General features: G+C 37.6%; 1 protein-coding gene across 3 annotated transcripts; it reads right to left on the reverse strand.

Annotated features, from left to right (window-relative positions):
* Window positions 1-7,678: 7,678 nt before the first annotated feature.
* On the reverse strand, window positions 7,679-20,477 carry LOC134534109 (general transcription factor IIH subunit 2). Of its 3 annotated transcripts, none has more exons than XM_063372169.1 (8): window positions 20,268-20,477; window positions 18,305-18,388; window positions 15,856-16,057; window positions 15,024-15,152; window positions 14,600-14,773; window positions 11,460-11,713; window positions 9,354-9,615; window positions 7,679-9,121 (listed from the first exon to the last, which is right to left on the reverse strand). In XM_063372169.1, the coding sequence occupies exons 2-8, from the start codon at window positions 18,361-18,363 to the stop codon at window positions 8,978-8,980; spliced, it is 1,224 nt and encodes a 407-aa protein (XP_063228239.1). In that variant the 5' UTR covers window positions 18,364-18,388; window positions 20,268-20,477; the 3' UTR covers window positions 7,679-8,977. The 3 variants fall into 3 exon arrangements, with proteins under 3 accessions (XP_063228239.1, XP_063228238.1, XP_063228236.1); XM_063372168.1 differs by having other exon boundaries at window positions 20,091-20,477; XM_063372166.1 differs by having other exon boundaries at window positions 19,930-20,414.
* Window positions 20,478-20,592: the final 115 nt, after the last annotated feature.

Below are 20,592 nucleotides of genomic sequence, written 5' to 3' on the forward strand. Positions count from 1 at the left end.
ACGAACTGCACTTTGCTGCGCGCACGGGCGCGTTCGGTGCACACGCTTTTGCGAGACGTTGATGAGGCATAGCGGTCTATGCGACAGAGGAGCATTGGCGGTCGGCGTCAACTCCTGTTGTTTGTTTCATCTGCTAATGAGCTTTGCCTTGTCTGCCTGATGTACTTCCAGACTATCTCTACCCACTGTCAGCATGATGTTTGGTTGACGACCAAACATAATTTCTGCTGGCATTTTCCAGTTTCCCTCTAGTGGAGTTTTGTTTAGTTCCAGCATTGCTAACTTGACATCCTTGTTATCTACCCCGACTTTCTTTAATATCCGCATAACTGTCTGTATGTATCTTTCTGCTAGCCTGTTTGATTATGCATATTGTGAACTGGAGGTGACATGGTTGAACTGCCATTCCTCTGCAAATTGTTTGAATTTTGCATTGCCATACTGTGGGCCATTATCACTATACACAACGTTCGGTATTCCATACCGGGAAAAAAAATTGATTTTAATTTATCTATAGTACCCTCGCTAGACATATCTCTGAGTTCTTCTATTTCCACAAACTTGGTAAATCCACCACCAACACATAATTCTTTTGGAAGAAAGCTAAAATAACCATGCTTACAGCCAGCCACGGACCACCTGGTACCTCTCTCATGTACATTAGTTGCTTGACATTTTTCTTCGGACACCTCAAACATTATTTACTTCTTGAACCACATTAGGCCAGTACAAATGTTGTCTGGCGCGATGTTTACACTTAGATATACATAAATGATTATAATGCACCCGATTCAGCATCTCCTTCCGTAGGGCCTTAGGAATTACAATTTGCTCTCCCTTAAACAACAAGTCATCAACTATGTTTAACTCTCCCTCCCTGCACCATGAAGTAAGGTTTTGTGACATCCGCACACTCTTTCTTGACCTTTTGCCAACCCTTTTTAACGAGATGTATTACTGCCTGCAATTCTGGATCCTTACAAGTCTCTACTTAAAACTGCTCTAGTCTTACATTGTGTGACTGGCAGCTTAGCTATTACTAGCCCTACGCAGGGGCTTAGCCAGGGGGGGGGGGGGGTAGGGGTTCAACCCCCCCCCCCCCCCTTAGCACCAAATCTTTAATTAATTTCATATTAAAATTAATAAAATTTTTAATATTACAATATTTAAATTTAAGTACCGAAAACTGCTAAAATAGCACTATTTTACACCTTAAAATCAAAATTTTCCCAGTAAAGGACCCCTGGACCCCCCCGCTTTAATACGGGGGGGGGGGGGGGGGACATGCTTCTTAACACCCCCCATACACAAATCCTGGCTACACCACTGGCCCTACGTGTGCTTCAATTTCTTGGCAAACATCACTATTCTGTGATTTCTCTTCCCCCAGTCTCGACAAAGCATCTGCGAAGAAGAGTTCTTTACCCGGGACATGCTCCAGGGTAAACTTGTATGGTTGTAACCTTAAGCGCATTCTTTGCAATCGCAACGGACACTCATTTAAGGGTTTTTTTAAAAATAGAAATGAGAGGTAAGTGATCTGACTGTACTAAAACTTAGTTCCATACAGATATTGGTGAAAGCGCTCACAACCATATAGTATTGCAAGACACTCTTTTTCAATCTGTCCATATTTTTCTTCACTTTTGTTAAGTGTTTAGTTTGCATATACTACTGGCAACTGCTTTTGAAGGATAACTGCTCCTATAGCTATGACTAAACCCTTCGACTGATAAAACTATTGGCTTATTTCTGTCATAGTACTGTAGTGCTGGGTTTTTTGTTAGCACTTGCTTAAGTTCCCTAAAGGCCTGCTCATGGTGATCATTCCACTGCCATGCTGCATGCAGTTTATTAACTTCTCTCAGGGGATGACTAATTTTATTTACCTGAGGGATGAACTTTGATACATACGTGATCATTCCCAAAAAAGTGGCTAATTCTTTCTTATTTTTTTGGTGTGGGCATGTTCCTTATTGCTTCGACTTTTGCCTCATCAGGGCTAATGCCGTTGGAACTGATTTTGTGCCCAACATAAGTTACCTACCTCTGAAGAACTGATCCTGCATTTTGACTTGTTGAATTTTACTCAAATTTCTCTAGCTCTTTGTAGTACCTGTTGTAACCTCAAATCATGTTCTGCTTGATCTTTCCCCCATATAATCGAATCATTTATTTAAATCCCCCACATCCTTTCCCCGGAACATATTCCACCATAACCCGAACTCTTGAATTGGAAACACTCCTAATCGAGAAAGCATTGATTTTTTTTTAAATTTTCGAAATTTTGGGTTTGCAACCCCCTTCCCCCTGGGGGCACAGTCGACCCCGGGGCAAATTCCCACTATGCCCCGACCTCATGGATACACAAAAAGTATGGTTATTACCCATAGCTTGAAATTTGTGGTTTTTTGACCCTCTGGCCCTCCCCCCCCCCCCCCAACACACCCTTAACACTAAGGTCTTACGTTTCAAAATATTGTATAGTCAGATTTCTTTATATGTTTGCAAAATTTCAACACATTTGGACGTCGAAAAGTGGGTAAAAATTGAATGGAAAGATTTTATTACATAGTCCATTCATTCATACAGGTCAAGCTAAAAAAAAGTGCGGTAATAAGAAAAATATTACTGTCTACCTCAGTGGTTCCTATGAGGTGTTCTGCAGAACCCTGGGGTTTTGTGGCAGCATCACACAGGTTCCATGAGTCAGGACGAAAGTCATATAAAGAAGGCACAATTATTGCCAAATAACGTTCTTTGAAGGAGTCGGAGTTCTGCCAAAAGAAAAGTCGATCACAGGGTTTCCTGGCTGATAATTTGGGAACCACTGTTCTACATCTACATGTGAATAATAAAAACAAAATTGTCCACAATATTTATGGAATCATCTAAATGAGATTACTAAGTATGAAGCAATATTTAATGATATTAAATATTTATTCATTTTTATACATAGGTACTACTGTTTTTAACAGCATTCTTGTAAATATTACATACTAATTTTCTAGAATACCTATGTGCTCTTCTAAAAAAAATTTAATTAAAATGAATGAAAATTGTATTTTTGAGTTCCTCTAATTCTTTTTGATGATTGCTAAACAGCACTGCAATATTTATATTAGTTTATCAATAGTTCACGGTTTTGAACATTTGATATGGTAAGGTTAGATACTTATCAAATGCTGTATGATATTGGTCAGTATTTTTTTGTAGATTACGAAAACATGTTTCGATTATGAATTTACCGTACTGATTTCATACAAATATATTAAGTGTAAATTAATTACTCTATTACAACAAAATTTCAAACAACGAGAGACAATCTGTGTCGAGATCGTCCATTGTAAAAACGGGAAATATGAAATTCGAAGACGTTTTTCAGGCTAAGCCGCTAGGATCGTTGCAGTCGGGTGACGCCAGTGAAAAGGCCTGCGTTTCCTAAATTGTCCTACTACAATATTTGTAGGTAGTATAGCGAAGGGAAGCCTTCATTTCACACACGAGAGAGCCACACCCGAAGTTCCCCGAAGTTCATGCTCGCTTTTTTTTCCGTACCATAACAGGTGTATTTATTTAGGATGTAGCTTACTCATACGTCATAGGTACGCCGTTCTATGTTCTATCTCATGTATAAACCAGTGTGGCATTAAATTTTGCGGTCGATTAGAATAGGTTAGCTACATTATAAATACTTTAAAACATTGTGGATGGTTGGTTATATTAGGTAAGTATAGTCAGTGGCGTAGCCAGGATTTGTGTATGGGGGATGTTAAGAAGCATGCCTCCCCCCCCCCCCCCCCCGTATTAAAGCGGGTTTCCCGGGGGTCCTCCCCCGGGAAAATTTGGATTTTAAGGTGTAAAATAGTCCTATTTTAGCAGTTTTCGGTACTTAAATTTAAATATTGTAATTGTCAATTTTTTTATTAATTTTAATATGAAATTTGTTTGAGTGATGAATAAGAAATTAATTAAATATTTGGTGCTAAGGGGGGGGGGGGGTTAACCCCTAAACCCCCCCCCCCCCCTGGCTCCGCCACTGAGTATAGTTACATTAAAAATACTGTAAAATCATTTTATGGTTGCTTAGCAAATAACTTTTTAATATGTAGCTATCCAGCGCTAGGAAACCGTTGACATGATTTCATAGTATCTTTAATGTAGCTATCCTAACCAAATCAACCATCCACAATGTTTTAAAGTATTTATAATGTAGCTAACCTAACCTAATTGACCATTAGTTATCATGAGTTGTCCAAAATAAACATTCACGGACACACGACAAACGAAAAATATGGCGGCGTACAAATAAATACCGTTGCCTTGTTTATGGCCATATTTATTTACAATGAACAAAAAAAAAAAAACCGAAGATGCACGATCGGGAGTTTGGCTCTCTCGTCTGTGAAAAGTAGGCTTCCCGTATAGCGGTATAGCAAAGTATAGTGTTGGAGTAGGACAATAGAAATTTAAATATGTGTAATTCACAGCATTTACATATCTAATAGAATTGGAAGAGAATTTTGCTTGTATGTTGTAAGTATTAAAAAGTATAAATTAAAGGCTTAATTTATAAACTACACAAGACGTAAATAGTTTAACAACGTTCTCGAATGCCGTTTATTCACAGTGAAAATGCAAGTCGAAACGTAATAAGTTAAAATTTGTTTTATGCTTGCGTTACGTTTTTGCCTCTTGCTTTACGTGAGTAGTTAATAAACCTGGCGTTAAAAATGCCGCTAACATAACCTAACCAACTGTTAACACCATTATTACAAGTATTTTAAATGAAGCTGAGCTAACCTTACCAAAGCTTTCACACAGTATTTTTAATGCAGCAAACCTATACTAACCAACCATTCAGGCCATATTTATTTAAAATGTAGCCAAACTTGCATAACTATCTTTTGAAACGGTAAATGATAAGTATTGCAATGCCATTTTACAGAATCATCAAATAATAAGTGAAACTTTAGATACATTTTAAGGATTTTTTTTGCAAGAGCATTTATGCTAGTAAACTACCAATTTTTTTAATGAGCAGCTTGTGTTATTAATATTTAATCATAGTTCCTATTAAATAATATACAGCAATCACATTTGTATCATGCGTGTAATTAGCACATCCAAAAATAATTTCGAGCCTATGGCAGTTCAATATTCATGAATATATTGGGACTGCTTTATGATTCATATTACACATTCGACCGACAAACTTAGGTTGCAGGTTCATTACAACAAAATAAGTTGAAAACTTAATAAGACTTATGGTCTAAAATGCTTATATCACGCATGATACAATCACTTAAAGGAAACTTTTATTTTACCTTCAGCCAAGTCCAGTAACAAAAATAGAACTGAAGGTATGCTCTGAAATATATGATTGCAGCATAGATATAAAGTTTTTGCGGTTTGTTTATTTTTTAGGTTTTATCATTACAATGTTATGCACAGAGGCTTATCGCGACTAGTTTTTCAAAACTATAATGGCCTTCGAACCACATGGGTTACTGCCTTGGTGCTTGCAAATTTGATTCATGCAGAGGTATTGGGATCAATCCCATGATGCTTCCCATGTGTGCAAGATGTGTTAGTGATTATGGCCACCCTGGATCTTTCAAGCATTTTAACTGAAAGTAGTTGGGTATCGAGGTTGCTACAGCTGGAAGTGAGGGATACTAAAAGTGATCAGTGAAAACCTGGAAATGTCGGGGATAAGTTTGAGTAGTTAAAGGAAATAAATTACATAAGTTTTAGATTTTAGGAAACATGTTAGTCATAGTTTGTAACTACTGTAAGAAAATTTCCAAATAAATAATTTGAATATCATTTTCTTTTAGTGTGCCATGTATGGCACCAACATAATGTGCTGTGTGTAACAAGAAAGTGTTCCTTTCTAGATTTTTTTTTTTTTTTTAGTATTTATTTTAATAATGGGGTAGCTTTTTATTTGTTACAAATATTAATGCAATTTTTACAACAGAATTTATGATAATTTTAGTACTTAATGTGACTTTGCAAAATGCCTATTATTTTTTAAATGGGCAAAATCATTTTTAATCACATATTTTTTATGGTATGTTATATATATTTTTGCTCAAAGTGGGTTACTTAAAAAAAACATCAAAAGTAGAATGCATGCATAAAATTAATATTATGCATGGGTATTTTGAGTACTGTTAAAAATAGGCCACAATAGGTATAATCATTACAAACATTAAAATTTTTTTAAATTCATTACTGTATTGTATAAAAATAAGTGTAATATAGTCTTGCTGAATGAGAAAAAATTCGCAATTCAATTTGACTTAGCAAATATTTTAAACATTTGATATTTGGTTCACATAAAAAAAGCTAAAGATACTTTACTGTGGCTATAGAAGTGTTTGCATGATCTTGCTGAATTTTTCAGGGCTGCCATGGAAGAATTCTCTTCACTTTCCTTGGATGACACCGCATCAATAGATTACACAACACCAAAAATCTCCATCCACATGTTTCATGATGACACAGACGACCTAGCCTTCAGAGTCTTGAAGCTAGATGGCAGCTTGTTTATTTGGATTGGTTCTGCATCATGCCCTGAGTTCAAGGATTGCTCGCTGGCTTTGAAGACTGCCTATGATGTCCTGCCACTGTCGACCAAGATTTTGGGTGCGGAGTCTGATACAGCGTCATCAAGCTTAGCGATAAGGCTAGTGAAAAGACTGAATAAACCTGTTTATGTGAGCTGCAATTTGCCGCCAGAGAGAACTTTACTAGCAGCAGCAGAGAAATGCCTAAAGAATGAGATGTTGGTTCATCCTGAAAAGTTTTGAATAAAGCGCATCCTGAATTAAGACATTTGGACTGTAAGGTTTATATTTTTAGAAGTAAACTAACTACTATATGTTATTAGGGTATTATGCATAAAATAAAAATATTAAGATGTTTGAGCTACACACTCATGTGATTTTGTATCATACAAATTACCTCCCTTTGTAATATTTGTAGAACCCATAGTTATTTATTTAAATATGTTCCTATTCACTATCGTGGAAGTGTTATGATCCTAACAATTTCAAAATGATTAGTCACCCTGATTTCAGTTTTCACACAATGTTTCCAGACAAAACTCCAGGTAAATGCTGCCAGGGTTACTAGAAGCAGTGGCCTATTCCTTCCTTAATATTGCTGTTGTGTAGCAATCTCTAATGACCTCACTGATGAGAGTGAATATCATCTAAAAATTCACTATGACATGACATCACCCGCAGGCTTCGAGTTTGAAACCCGGGGTGAGCGTAGAGGGTTTTCTGGTGCTCCGATGTTGATTCTCTGGGAGGGCGCCAGGCTAGTCTGCAACTAACCAAAAGTTTGCAGCATGGGTTGTTTGCCCCAGCGTTGTCTCACTAGGCCCTAGGCCAGGGAGCCCTATGACCGACTTTTCTTTTGGTAGAATCCCAACTCGTTCAAAGAAAGTTGTTTTGACAATAATTGTGCCTGCTTTATATGGCATTCATCCTGACTCACGGAACCCCATGGTTCCACGGAGAACCTTTTGGGAACTGCTGCCCTAGGCTGTTGGTTGGTGTCTGGCGGAAACTATATCTAAATTATGTTTACACAGTCCCTACACAGCATAGTACACTGATCTCTAACAGGATAGTCTGCAAACTACGGAATGAAAAATACTCGGTTGGATAAATGTAACTTTAATCACCACGTGGCATTGACATAGTTACATAGAATTGGCATGGATACTTGGAACACTACACACACTAAACACTTGAGTTCAACATTGACACTTAAGTTTGTTATTTATCTATGTTCAGCATTAGTTATCCTCACAGCAGTCTTGCTAGGGGCTTGTGGATTCCGATTGGAGGCAGCCAATCCTGTAAGTTGCTCGCGTAACTAGTCTTTACACGTGGCTGTTTGAGCCGTGAATCTATCATGGTTAAAAACAAAGAGATGTGATACCAGCAGACAAGTCCGAGGCTGTAAACTTGAAGCACTCTTCTGGAGTCGGCCAGTCCTGTATAAAGCGGACCCTGCAGACGTGGTCACGTGGCAGGGTGAAGTTTAAGGCCGGCGGGATATACCCGGCATTGCAAAATGACCCGGGGACATGTGGGAAGCTAAGTGAAAAGGTTGAGATGAACTCTAGTTACCAGAATTATGCTATTGGTTGAGAACAAAGTTGAAGACTTCCCATGGAATGACAAGTCCGCCCGGGATCGTGGCCTGCTGGAGATTGCTGGGAGGGGGTTGCACGAAGGAGTAGGACAGTGTCGCCCCGCGCCAAAACCCACCAAGATAAAGACGGTAAAATGAAAACTAACATGTTACCGAAATTTATGTAACACACATCCTAGTGAATAGTACTAGCTTATTGTAACATTTAGATTTATAAGCATATTGTGCATTTGTCAGATATTATGCACTTTGCGTTGTTCACGGGTTAGTGAAGGTGGGGAGGGTTGGTGCGGCCGTGGGCACACTCTGCAGGCAGGGGTTACTGCTGGTAGCAGGTTGAGGACCGGGCTTCAGTCATCGTGAGAGGTACAGTGTGAGACATAGCAAATATTTGCATAACTCAACCTTCAGTCACTTAATTGTGGGTAGTAATACGTCCATAAACCCAATCTTAAAATGGTATGAACATAGCAGTACTGAATACTAACCTCAGGGTTCAGAAAAGAGGACTCCCTAATAAGAGAATAACTACGAAAGTGCAAAAAATTATATTCTAAGAGAAATATCTTCAAGTGTGTACTGTACCGAAGAAGATATAAGTTACAATTATATCACTATTGAATATATTTTATTACATAAAATATGAGTATAGTAGCTAGAAATGAAAAATATGTTTCTGATAATAGTATAAAAAAAAAACTATCAATTTATTCATTCTATAGTCTCTAAATGGGAATAAAGAAAATGTATAGATACAGTAAAAAGTTATATTCAAAACACACGTAAATGTTACAATCATTTAAATGACAGGCATGACCTCACGACCCATTACTTGGAATGTATGTTGACTCGTAGCACAGCCGGGGCAAGTGTGGAGTGCTTCATGAACAAACAAGTCGCAGTCTATACAAAAAATCTTCAAGCATGTCGGACACTGGTACTTCTGAAACAAATAATAAATAGGTCCATTATGTTATGGTAGGTTAAAAAGGGCACTGGTCAGACACAGTGGCAAGGGAAAAGATTACTTGGTAAATTGTGATAACATAGAAAAGCATGTCATGAGACAGCATAATCCCAAATGTGTTGGATTATAAAAACCTGCCACCGAGCTATTCTGTCTGGTTGACCATCACAACAAAAAAAAGTGGAAATAATAAGACTACGTAACTCACATGTTTGTCCTGCTCGACGAAGGGTCGCTGGCAGGCGAAGCAGTGGTGGGGGCGGTCGCCGCCGCCGCCAATCTCCTGCTCCTTGTACGCCTCGACGGGGAAGAGGTGGTGGTAGGACCGGGCCAGGTGTGGGGCGGAGACCAAGGTCAGCCCGCACGCCCGGCACTCCACAGGCAGCTCGCAGTACTTGCTGCAGCACTGCGGGCACGAGTAGCGGCCGCGGTTCAGCTTGCTGCCTTCTCCGTCCGGCTCATCCATGTGGCTGCGAAAACAACAGTGCCATCTAGCAGGGGCGTAGCCGGGAGGGTTAGGGGTTCAAACACCCCCCCCCCCCTCTTAGGACCCAATCTTTAATTAACTTCGTATTCATCATTTAAACAAATTTCATATTAAAATTAATAAAATTTTTACCATTACAATATTTAAATTTAAGTACCGAAAACTGCTAAAATAGCACTATTTTACATCTTAAAATCCAAATTTTCCCGGAGGAGGACCCCCGGAACCCTCCGCTTTAATATGGGGGGCCATGCTTCTTAACACCCTCCATACACAAATCCTGGCTACGCCACTGCCGTCTAGAGAAACACTATACTGAAATGAAAACCGACTGCAAACGGAAGTCTCGGCCAACTAAAAAAAAGGGCTGACGGCACAGCAACACGAGCTAGCAAGTGTGATATTCTGATATAGTAGAAAATATTTTTTTGAGCCACATGGTATGCCTATCCTAAACTTGTACTTTAGATTTTCTACAAAATGTACATTTGGTTTGGTATAAAATTGTGTGCTAGTTTAACTTCATTTGAATTTGATTTAAAAATTATTTGTGATATTATTTAAAAATTTTCTTTCACAATCTATACAACTGTAATGATAGCATATAAAGACACTATTTTATGGCCTTAAAACCAAAAAATACTAAAATAAAATAATTATTGATGTCTAGGGACCAGATTATATGATGAATTGCAATAAAATCAAAATAACACTTAAAAGTATGTCAATACACAGTGTAACATGAAATGAAATTATAAAATTTTACAGCATTTTTGATTAAAACTTAAATCACAAAAACCTAATGTTTTAAGGCATAACATTAAATAAATGTAATTAACTGGGCATTAAGTTTGTTGCAAAATGTATTTAATAAAAAGATTAGAATTTTTTTTTAATTTGAGCTTCACAACTGTTATTAGTAACTAATAATTAGTACGTTGAGATAAATTTGAAACACACACATACTTGCCAATTCATTTTTATTGTTCCCGAGTTGTTAGGCATTACTATTCAAAATCACGATATTGTTCAATGTACATCATTAGAGTACCGGAAATTTCACGGATTCCTCTGGCCTCAGGACAGAATTCAAAGTTATAGGTGTGCTCGACCCATGTTTACTTTCCCATTGGTTGATTTCTTAGCGAGAACATTTATATCCTTGTTATTTGGCACTACCTGATTCGCTTACTTCTCTCCTAGCTGGACATCGTTGGCTCACGGTCGTAGAGGGGCGTGTCCAGATAACTGCGGTCCAATCATGAACACAGTGCGACAGTGTGGAGGTTTGCATTCTAGCTTGCGACTAAATGAATGCGCGAAACTTCCGTGGCTCTGTATCATTCAAAATGACACTGTTTTTGTGAAGAAAAAAAAAACAGAAAGATTGCATTCACTATAAAAACAAAATATCCTGTTTTAAAAATCGAATTTGGCCTAAAAGTAAACCCATAAAATCTTGTCTACTGATGGCATGATGTATAGTTAACAGAAACAATGATCTTATCTTTAGGCTAATAACCAACTTTAATAAATTTGATAAAGACTTTAATTTTTTTTCCTTAGTTCTTAATGATCATGTGTGTTTTAGTTCTGTGTTGTCTAAATTGTAACATTTGAATTTTGTTTTATTGTCTCTGTTATGTGTGTTTTGTTTTTATATTGTATTATTTTGTGTTTTTCATTTATGTTTATTTTTGTGAGTGTATTTGTGTCTAATTGTGTGCCTACCATTAAAGGCTTTGTCCTGTTAGTTGGCATGTTACAATTATAAATAAATAAATAAATAAGATCTGTGACGTGAACAAGCCGGGCAGCGGTACCGACCACATGCACAGGGTGATGGGGGCCTCCTTGCCACCGTGGACCGCCTGGTGCGGGAAGCCCATCTTGACGAGGGACGCCTCGAGGCAGGCGGCGGCCGGCGGGGGCCCCACGGCCTGGTGCACCTGGTCCCTGAAGTGGCGGTCGTCCACGACCACGCCGAAGGTGCCGCCCGTCTCGCGGGCCAGCAGGCGGCACACGTGCACCTCCGCCGCCAGGCCGATCACCGAGCAGCGCACCCCGTGCGACTTCAGGCTCTGGAAGCACGCGTCGCCATCTTCCCGCTCGGTTCAGCAACAATGAGCCCCGGTCCACCGTGTTCCAGAACACACGGTTCAGCAATAATGAGCCCCGGTCCACCGTGTTTCACAACACACGGCTCAGCAATAATGAGCCCCGGTCCACTGTGGTTCAGAACATGCAGTTCAGCAATAATGAGCCTGGTCCACTGTGTTTCAGAACACATGGTTCAGCAATAATGAGCCCGGTCCACTATGTTTCAGAACACACGGTTCAGCAATAATGAGCCCGGTCCACTGTGTTTCAGAACACACGGTTCAGCAATAATGAGCCTGGTCCACTGTGTTTCAGAACACACGGTCCAGTAATAATGAGCCCTGGTCCACTGTGTTTCAGAACACACGGTCCAGCAATAATGAGCCCCGGTCCACTGTGTTTCAGAACACACGGTCCAGCAATAATGAGCCCGGTCCACTGTGTTTCAGAACACACGGTCCAGCAATAATGAGCCGGGTCCACTGTGTTTCAGAACACACGGTCCAGCAATAATGAGCCCGGTCCACTGTGTTTCAGAACACATGGTTCAGCAATAATGAGTCCCGGTCCACTGTGTTTCAGAACACACGGTCCAGCAATAATGAGCCCGGTCCACTGTGTTTCAGAACACACGGTCCAGCAATAATGAGCCCGGTCCACTGTGTTTCAGAACACACGGTCCAGCAATAATGAGCCCGGTCCACTGTATTTCAGAACACATGGTCCAGCAATAATGAGCCGGGTCCACTGTGTTTCAGAACACACGGTCCAGCAATAATGAGCCCGGTCCACTGTGTTTCAGAACACACTGTCCAGCAATAATGAGCCCCGGTCCACTGTGTTTCAGAACACACGGTCCAGCAATAATGAGCCCGGTCCACTTAGTTTCAGAACACACGGTCCAGCAATAATGAGCCCGGTCCACTGTGTTTCAGAACACATGGTTCAGCAATAATGAGCCCGGTCCAATTATCTCTAGCATTCTTGCACTGTGTTTCAGAACACACGGTTGAGCAAAAATGAGTGTGTTATGTACGCACGTTAGACGGTATACTTACTTGGCATAATAAAAAAATTACTTTCATTTTGCATGCAAAAAATTAATAGAAATCAAATTAATATTGAATACTGAGTATTCAAAATTAATACAAACACATGTACAGATTGAATTTTTTTTAATTTAGTAAACCAATAAAGATTAATTTAATTAAAAATAACGTAAGAAAGCAAATCAATTACATACACAGGAATAAAACCTCTCTCTATAAATACCCTTGAAAATACATGAGAAACATTTATATAAACAAAATATCTATCACTAATATACACAATAAATAATTGTTTTTAATGATCTGGACCAGTATTGAATTTCAATCACTAAAGTATCAGATTTTAAAAGCACATATATAATTTTTATTTGTGTGAAATCTTTTTTCATCCTGTGAAAATTTTGTTGTACGGTGAGCACGCTTCGTAAAAATTCACTCTCATAATTTTTTCACGACGTGCCTAAAGAAATATAACTTAAAAAATCAGCTTTCAGGAGATGCAAATAAAGTCTAGGATACATGGATGAACACTTCAAGGCTTAACATCTCATCCACATCAAGGTCATTAGAGGTGATGAGGGGTACGCATTGATGGAATGAATAGTTGAGAAAAACGGGTATAATCTGAGAAAACCCTACTGATTCACTGGAACAAACACCACTTATTCAAAATTTCGGTAAACGGGCTGGAGATCTCCTTGATGGAAGGCCAGTGATCTGAGGACTCCGACAATAAAGACCTTGGCCCCATAATTTAAAATAACAGCTATGCTGTGTAAATATGTAAGCCAGAGACTAATTTTTGATAAAAGCCCTTTCTTACAAATCAGATTTCTGTGGAAGGTTCATCTCATCACCCCTTCACCTTACTGGATGAGTCTGGCAGCCTTACAAAAATTAAAGACGTATCATTCAGAGGAAGAATAATTATTAACTATATGGAATTAATTATTTAACGAGATGAGAGTAGATACAGTGCAAAGAATGTGTGCGTGGTTACCACATGCGTTGAAAGTGTAACATTACACTTCAATAATCCACAGAATAATGAAACATAATATTCAGTAATTCACTTGAAAGACAAAACTATACAATAAGAATAAACAATAAAGCATATGCAAGATATTGATTGAGACAATTTTTTTTTATAAAAAAAAATTACTCAATACATACTAAAAACACACTAACACTATTGTAAACATCCATACAAAAAATTCATAATTCTAAGTTCATTTCATTTTAAAAGAAAAATGCTTAGCAAATTCCAGCATAACAAAAAATGCAGCACTGCACTAACGCTCAATAGTGAGGAGTGGAGTGTTAAATAATCCCCCTCCCCCTCTTTACCATTGAGTGTCCCCAGGGGCGCAACAACAGGGGGGGGGGGGGGAGAGCAAGGGTATTTTGCCCCCCCTCTGAAACCTTGAAGTGGGGGCAAACAGGGGCAAAGAAAGTGCTGTGTATCAATTTATAGATGATAAAACTGCTTAAATAGCACCATTTTCCACCTTGAAATACAAATTTTTCCCGGATCCCCCGCTTCAATAGAGGGGATCAATGATTATTTATAAAAAGGTATATTGCCCCCCCTTTGGAAATTTAGTTGTTGCGCCCCTGAGTGTCCCACTCCTCAGCATTGCACTTTTCGTTACACTCTAATGAATTATTGCCTCAACTTACCCACCCAACTGTAAAAAAGATTAATTAAAAAAAATCCCTACAAATCATGAAATTGTAAAACTCACCAACCATGATTTTTCCCCCCATCGCAGAGACAACTATGGTTCTCAGATACACCTAACATAAGTAACAACCTACCTTAATTGTGACAGTTATGTCGCCAGGGTCACAGGTCGTGAGACTGCCCATCAGAACAAGTACTTCGCGACTGGCATGACTTGGCAGCATTTTCAGAGACTTCAAAGCCAGCTCTAATGCATTCTGAAGAGACGGCTCTCCAGCACATGGTGTTTCCGTTGTTTTCTGAATGTTCTGGGCAAATCACAACTAATATTTTATGAGCATCATCTTGATAAAAGAAGCATACATATAAATACCACAAAAAGTTAAAAACAAAAAAAAAAGTCTGCATTCCTATATTTATAATTATAATTTTTTTGTGTTATAGCACCAAATTAAATACGAATTCAGAAGTTCTTATGACACTGTACAAAACTGATTTGGAAAATTTAATTTAACATATTTTCAATTATAAGTGATGTGCTTCAATTTACATTCTTACCATTATGTGTTTACGTGAATTTCCAGCAAGCTCGCTTATTTTTTCTGCCCTTTTGTTCCTTGTAGTGATGATTCCCAGTTGGCTGATAGGGTTCTGGTCAAAGAACTCCTCTACGAAACCTTCCAATATCTACAAGTCAAAGGCACCAACCATAATGCGACCCCCTACACAGCTTGACAAACTCATTTGTCCAGGACCTATGGGAGTCAAATCTGTACTTCACCCATTGAATGATTGCTAGTTTATTTTTAAAGTTCTAAGCAAATATGTGCTAGACCAGCTTATTATTATTATTATTATTATTATTATTATTATTATTATTATTATTATTATTATTATTATTATTATTAATATGTTTTAAATTATGACACAGTAAAATTTAAATCTACGATTTTTAGTAACGTTAGTATGAAATTTTTTTTCTTTAATTTTATTTGCAGAATAGTAAGCAATAATATAATGAATAAAATAATTAAATATATGATATAAAATTCCTCCGTTACATTTAAAAAAAATTAAAATCTCGTCTTTATGTACAGGTAGTGACTGGAAAAAATTTGTGGTTTCAACACCCTCTAGGATAGACTCCACGATCCTCTATGTACTCGGGCAAACTACACCTGCTCATTGGCTACCGACTCGTGACACATGTTACCTTGGATGCTTGTGATTCGATAATTCTTTTGTTGAAGGGTTTTTCATTGGCTCAAGAGTCCTTCAGGTAAACAAACGGTGGACAAACTACTGAAGCAGCCGTGAAGGTGGACGGGGTTGGAATCAGAAAATTAAATTTTTCCAGTCTCCATCCGTGGGCGAGGGAAACATCGACGACCTTGATGGTGCAGAGCTGCCTGGTGGGCTTCAAGTCCTGGTTGTTCATGCACTCGGAGCAGTCCAGGATGATGTAGAGGTGCCGCATCATCCCCAGTTTGACGTTCACCCGCTGCTGGGCCTGCCGCTTCCTCTTGGCGCGCTGGATGATTTCAGCCACCGTCGCTTCCAGCAGTCCTTCGTCATCCTCTTGTATCGCTTCCCTGCAAGCCACGCACGCGTCTTTGCAGGAGGATTAAACCTCACCGTTTCCAAACTTCAGGTATTTCGATCAGGGGCGCAACAATTAATTTCCAAAGGGGGGGAAAATATACTTTATTATAAAGAATCATCGATCCCCCCCTATTGAAGCGGGAGGACCGGGGGTCCTCCCCCAGGAAAATTTGTATTTCAAGGTGGAAAATGGAGCTATATAAGCAGTTTTATTATCTAAAAATTGATTACACAGCACTTTATTTGCCCCCATTTGCCCCCACTTCAAGGTTTCAGAGGGGGGGGGGGGGGAAATACCCCTCCCCCTTGTTGTTGCACCCCTGATTTTGATACCGCTTGCAATAAAGCACCTGTGCTAAACGTTTTGGTTTGACATGGCATAGGTTCTTAACTTTGGCTACTTGTTGAAGTCAACACTTGTGAACTGGTGTCATTATCATAACAGTCGTAATTGCCTGCGTGAAACAATAAAGACCTGGGAGATATGATTAATGCCTGACATGCCAAAAATTGGGATAAATAACTAAAAATTATAATTATTACGAAACCATGTAAAAAAACCAACATGGCAGGGCCCAATTCCCCTTAATTGTACAGTTTAAGATTATGTTCTGGACCTCTGCCATGCTGGATTATAGATTTTCAGTTTTATTGGACATGAAAATAGTTTTATTGGGAATAGCAAAGGCTTTTAAAACAAGCTGATCTATAGATAGAATAAAATTCAGATAAGTGTTTTACTACTTAGAAAAATCATAACAGAACTGTAACACGCTAGAAAATAGGAAACATTGTACTGAAATGATATTCTAAAGTAAGAATAAAATCTGAGCAAACTAAAAATGTCGGCAGAGCAGTAAAACATCAAAGAACTGAAATTCAGCAAATCTGCACATCTGACTGGGACTTAACCACAGAAAGGCTATTTCCCCACAGGAGCAAGATTCTCCATAGAATGGGTGTTTCTCATACAATGGGGATTTACAGTATAGTCGGGGATTTTCCACAGAACAGGAATTAACTAATTAAAATTTTTAATTTTAGAGGAATATTTAGCTGGGTGTGATTTACAACTTATTCACATAATTTAAATGATAAGACCTTACTTAGTATATGATTTTTAGTTCATGTAAATGTAAATCACAAGAAACATTAATGACCAAACTTTTGTTGTTATGAAAGTGGAATTAGACCTTTCATTAAAAAAAAATAACTTTATCAATTTAAAAACACATTATTTAAAAAAAAAAAAAACCACATGATTTTTTTATAAGAACCAATTGATTTAAACCATTGTGGTATAAATCTGCCAACCCTGGGCTCGATTGGTGCCGGATCATTTAACAAAGACCTTTTACCGTACCCACATTCAATAGTGTAGCCTGGATCGCATTTAAAGGTCTTTGTTGGCCATGATTGCTTATCTATTGTGCTCACGTGACAAGGGTCGTAGATTTGAATTCCAACGCCCTGGAATTGTACTCTATCCCATGAACGAGTGCTCTTTTTGGACAGTTTCATGTGAGGCTTTAAACTGTCACAACAAACACAAATTATTCCATTATGAATATTTAAGTTAGCCCCCCATTCCTCCAGAACAACACTAGCCAAATATTTACCCTTATTTTCTTGGAAATGATGGAAAGCTATTCAGCTGTCAAACAAAAAACATTAACATAGTTACCAGTCTGAAAAATGCATTTGTCCGTGATATATGTAGATCCTAATTAGTTAGATTTAAGTAAGAAACCAAACTGTGCCTACATTTCAACCAAGTTGACATTGCCTCCAAGGGGGTAGCAGGAAGTGGTAGGTACTCCACTGAGCCTTGTAAAATTGGCTGCTTCATGATATTGTTACAGTTAATTTTTTAAACATCAACAGGGTACTGGTATGTTATGTGGTCATTGAAACACATCTCTGAATAGTCACCAATACAATGGTGTCAACCTAGGCTACCGTACAACAAAACAAGCTAATGTAAAAAAAACCAAAAAAAAAAACCAACAGTGTTAAGTTGATTTTAAAATAATACTATCAAGTAACCACTGCGCTAATTCATTACGCAAAAATTATATAAAGTCATCAAAGTCTTTCTACTTCAAAGGCATTTTCATCACCTTTATCATGATTTTAAAGCAAATAAATTGGAGCTTTCAATATTTTTAATTAATAAGCTTAAAAAGGAAGATCGGTACCTATGTCCTAAGCACACGAGTAAAAATAGTTTGACATACCAAGTTTTTTCATATCCAGATTCCCATCTGTATTCTTTGCCATCATCCTCTTCTGCCATTGTAAATGTGTTATCTCCACAAATTCTGCAACAAAAGAAAAAAAAAATAGTATCTCAGCATGTTATTCAAGCATGAGTACAAAATAATAGATTTTTTAAAATTATAAATGGACCCACAAATTATAGGTATGGTCAAAATTATTATCTTCCATAATAAACAACCTTTACTATAATCAGGCAATATTCTGTATTCAATATTGCTCGGTATTTTAAATTACACAAAAATTACAATTTTAATTTATATCAGATTTTTTTAATAATGATGGTACCGGTACCTAGGTTTTTACATTAGCAAAAACTATGATACCTATATTCCACTACTCAAGACTGTTGAAAAAGCAGTCATGTAGGGGGGGGGGGGGGGGGGGGGGGAAATCCTTGAGTTTACCCAGAGAGAACAAAATTACAAGCTTGTAGCTAATAGAATTTAGTGGACACATTACAAATTATGAAACATGCACAGGTCACATTTACAGTGTTAGTTACTGTAACATTAACACTCTTCAGATTTTGTTTTTTAAATTTGGGATTATAAAAATAGTACATTATGTAATGGGGGGGTGGGTCCAACAAAATGATTTGCCCCCGGGCCCCTAGTTTCTCGCGACGCCCCCGATTTTACAGATTACCATTCTGTTTGAGAGAAATTTAGCCAGTTTGTTTTGTACATGGCTTCAGTAGTTTCTTGTAGTACCTATGCTGCAACAAAGTCTTTGCATTAACATAGTCAAACCTTGCACAGTTCTGAGCACCAGGAAAAATACCTTTGGAAGCCTATTTCCATGAAATAAAAATCTTGGTGGTTGTGGAGTTTAGAAATTAAAGTGAAAAAATTAAAATAAAAATCCAAAAATTGTGGTTTTAGGTGTTATTATTCTTGGTTAATTATTCTGCAAAATGGCATTATAAAATTTCAAATATATTTTATATATCTGTAAGTTTTCAAATACAAATCTGCACTACTCTGTTTCCCTGGAGCACAGGCTCAAAGGGTACAGCCATCTACCTGCAGCATACTATCTCTTACTGCATACAATTAACTGAACAATGCAGCACTAAGAAGGGTGTGCGCTTTCTGCCTTGGTTCACTTACACTCTGCAATAAACAGACCGGCAAAGAAATTGAAGTAACTATATATATGTAGTTGAAAGCACCATGCTTGGAATTAAAGACATAATTCTCCAAAAAGATTAAAAAGTATGTCTTTGTACTTTAGTGGCTCCAGCATGAAAACATTCCAAAAAAAGGTAATTTTTTTTCAGTGTTTTAAATGTGGTAAAAAAAACTTAACCAACTATCTACACTATTAAAATTATTCTAAAAGTAGCTAAACGAACCTAACCTACACAACCATTAACAATAAAAAAAACTACGTAGGTACTAGAAATACCGTATTATCATTTTACAGAATACTAAATACTATATACGGATTATAATTTTTTTTAACGATCACCGGCACTTATAACAAATTAATTAAAAAGAAAAATATTTGTTTGTATGCAGGAAATATTTCGTTTAGGGTACAGATTTAAGAGGGTATGCAAGTGTCAACCACTCTCACTGACCTTCAAAATTTAAAATTTTTTTTTCAGACGTGTCCGACTCTTAATTCAACGTAAAAATCAAACAATTTATTCAACTCAATTCTAGTTCACAACATGATAGTTATATCATTCTTCGTCAGTGAGACATTAACCTCCATTTGTAATAAAATGAAACTACGTACTACAAAATTTGCGTGCAATGCGCCTCTTCCCACAAAACGCAGAAGTTTTTTTACTTTTCTGCTTGAAGAAATGGATAGAATTTAATCACTCATCGGTAACTTCATTAAATAGTAGTTTGATATTTATCTGCTTTGAACAAGAACGTGGGCAACAAATGAAAGATAAGTGTTACGTGCCATTACGCCATTTTCATTTTCTTTGAAGCGCGGCATTAATTTGAATTTTCGAGACAAACATTAATAATAGGAAAAAATATATTATAATGCTTCAAACTAAAGCATATCGCTGAAACAAGATTAACATACAACACATCTGTGAATCAAAACGTGAAGATTGCTGTATAAAATACCGTTATAAACTTTATCTACTGTTTTCATTAAAAAAAATGCTTACCGCGCCAATTATTTGTGCTATTTATATAAACTTTAAATAAAGGCTCTAATAAGCTTTATATATTTAATTTTGCAAAATAAATATATTTACGTTAATTACGAGAAAAAT

This window comes from Bacillus rossius, chromosome 7 (genome assembly GCF_032445375.1).
Source record: "Bacillus rossius redtenbacheri isolate Brsri chromosome 7, Brsri_v3, whole genome shotgun sequence".
NCBI classification, from domain to species: Eukaryota; Metazoa; Arthropoda; class Insecta; order Phasmatodea; family Bacillidae; genus Bacillus; species Bacillus rossius.

What these genes read in the sequence shown, in the direction of transcription:
- LOC134534109 (XM_063372169.1), bottom strand. Translation starts at nt 18,363, where the DNA reads ATGGCAGAAGAGGATGATGGCAAAGAATACAGATGGGAATCTGGATAT. An exon ending in ACATAACTGTCACAATTAAG is followed by an intron (nt 11,714 to 14,599) that starts GTAGGTTGTTAC and finishes GCGTGCTTCCAG; the next exon opens with AGCCTGAAGTCGCACGGGGT. An exon ending in TCGTCGAGCAGGACAAACAT is followed by an intron (nt 9,122 to 9,353) that starts GTGAGTTACGTA and finishes TATTTGTTTCAG; the next exon opens with AAGTACCAGTGTCCGACATG.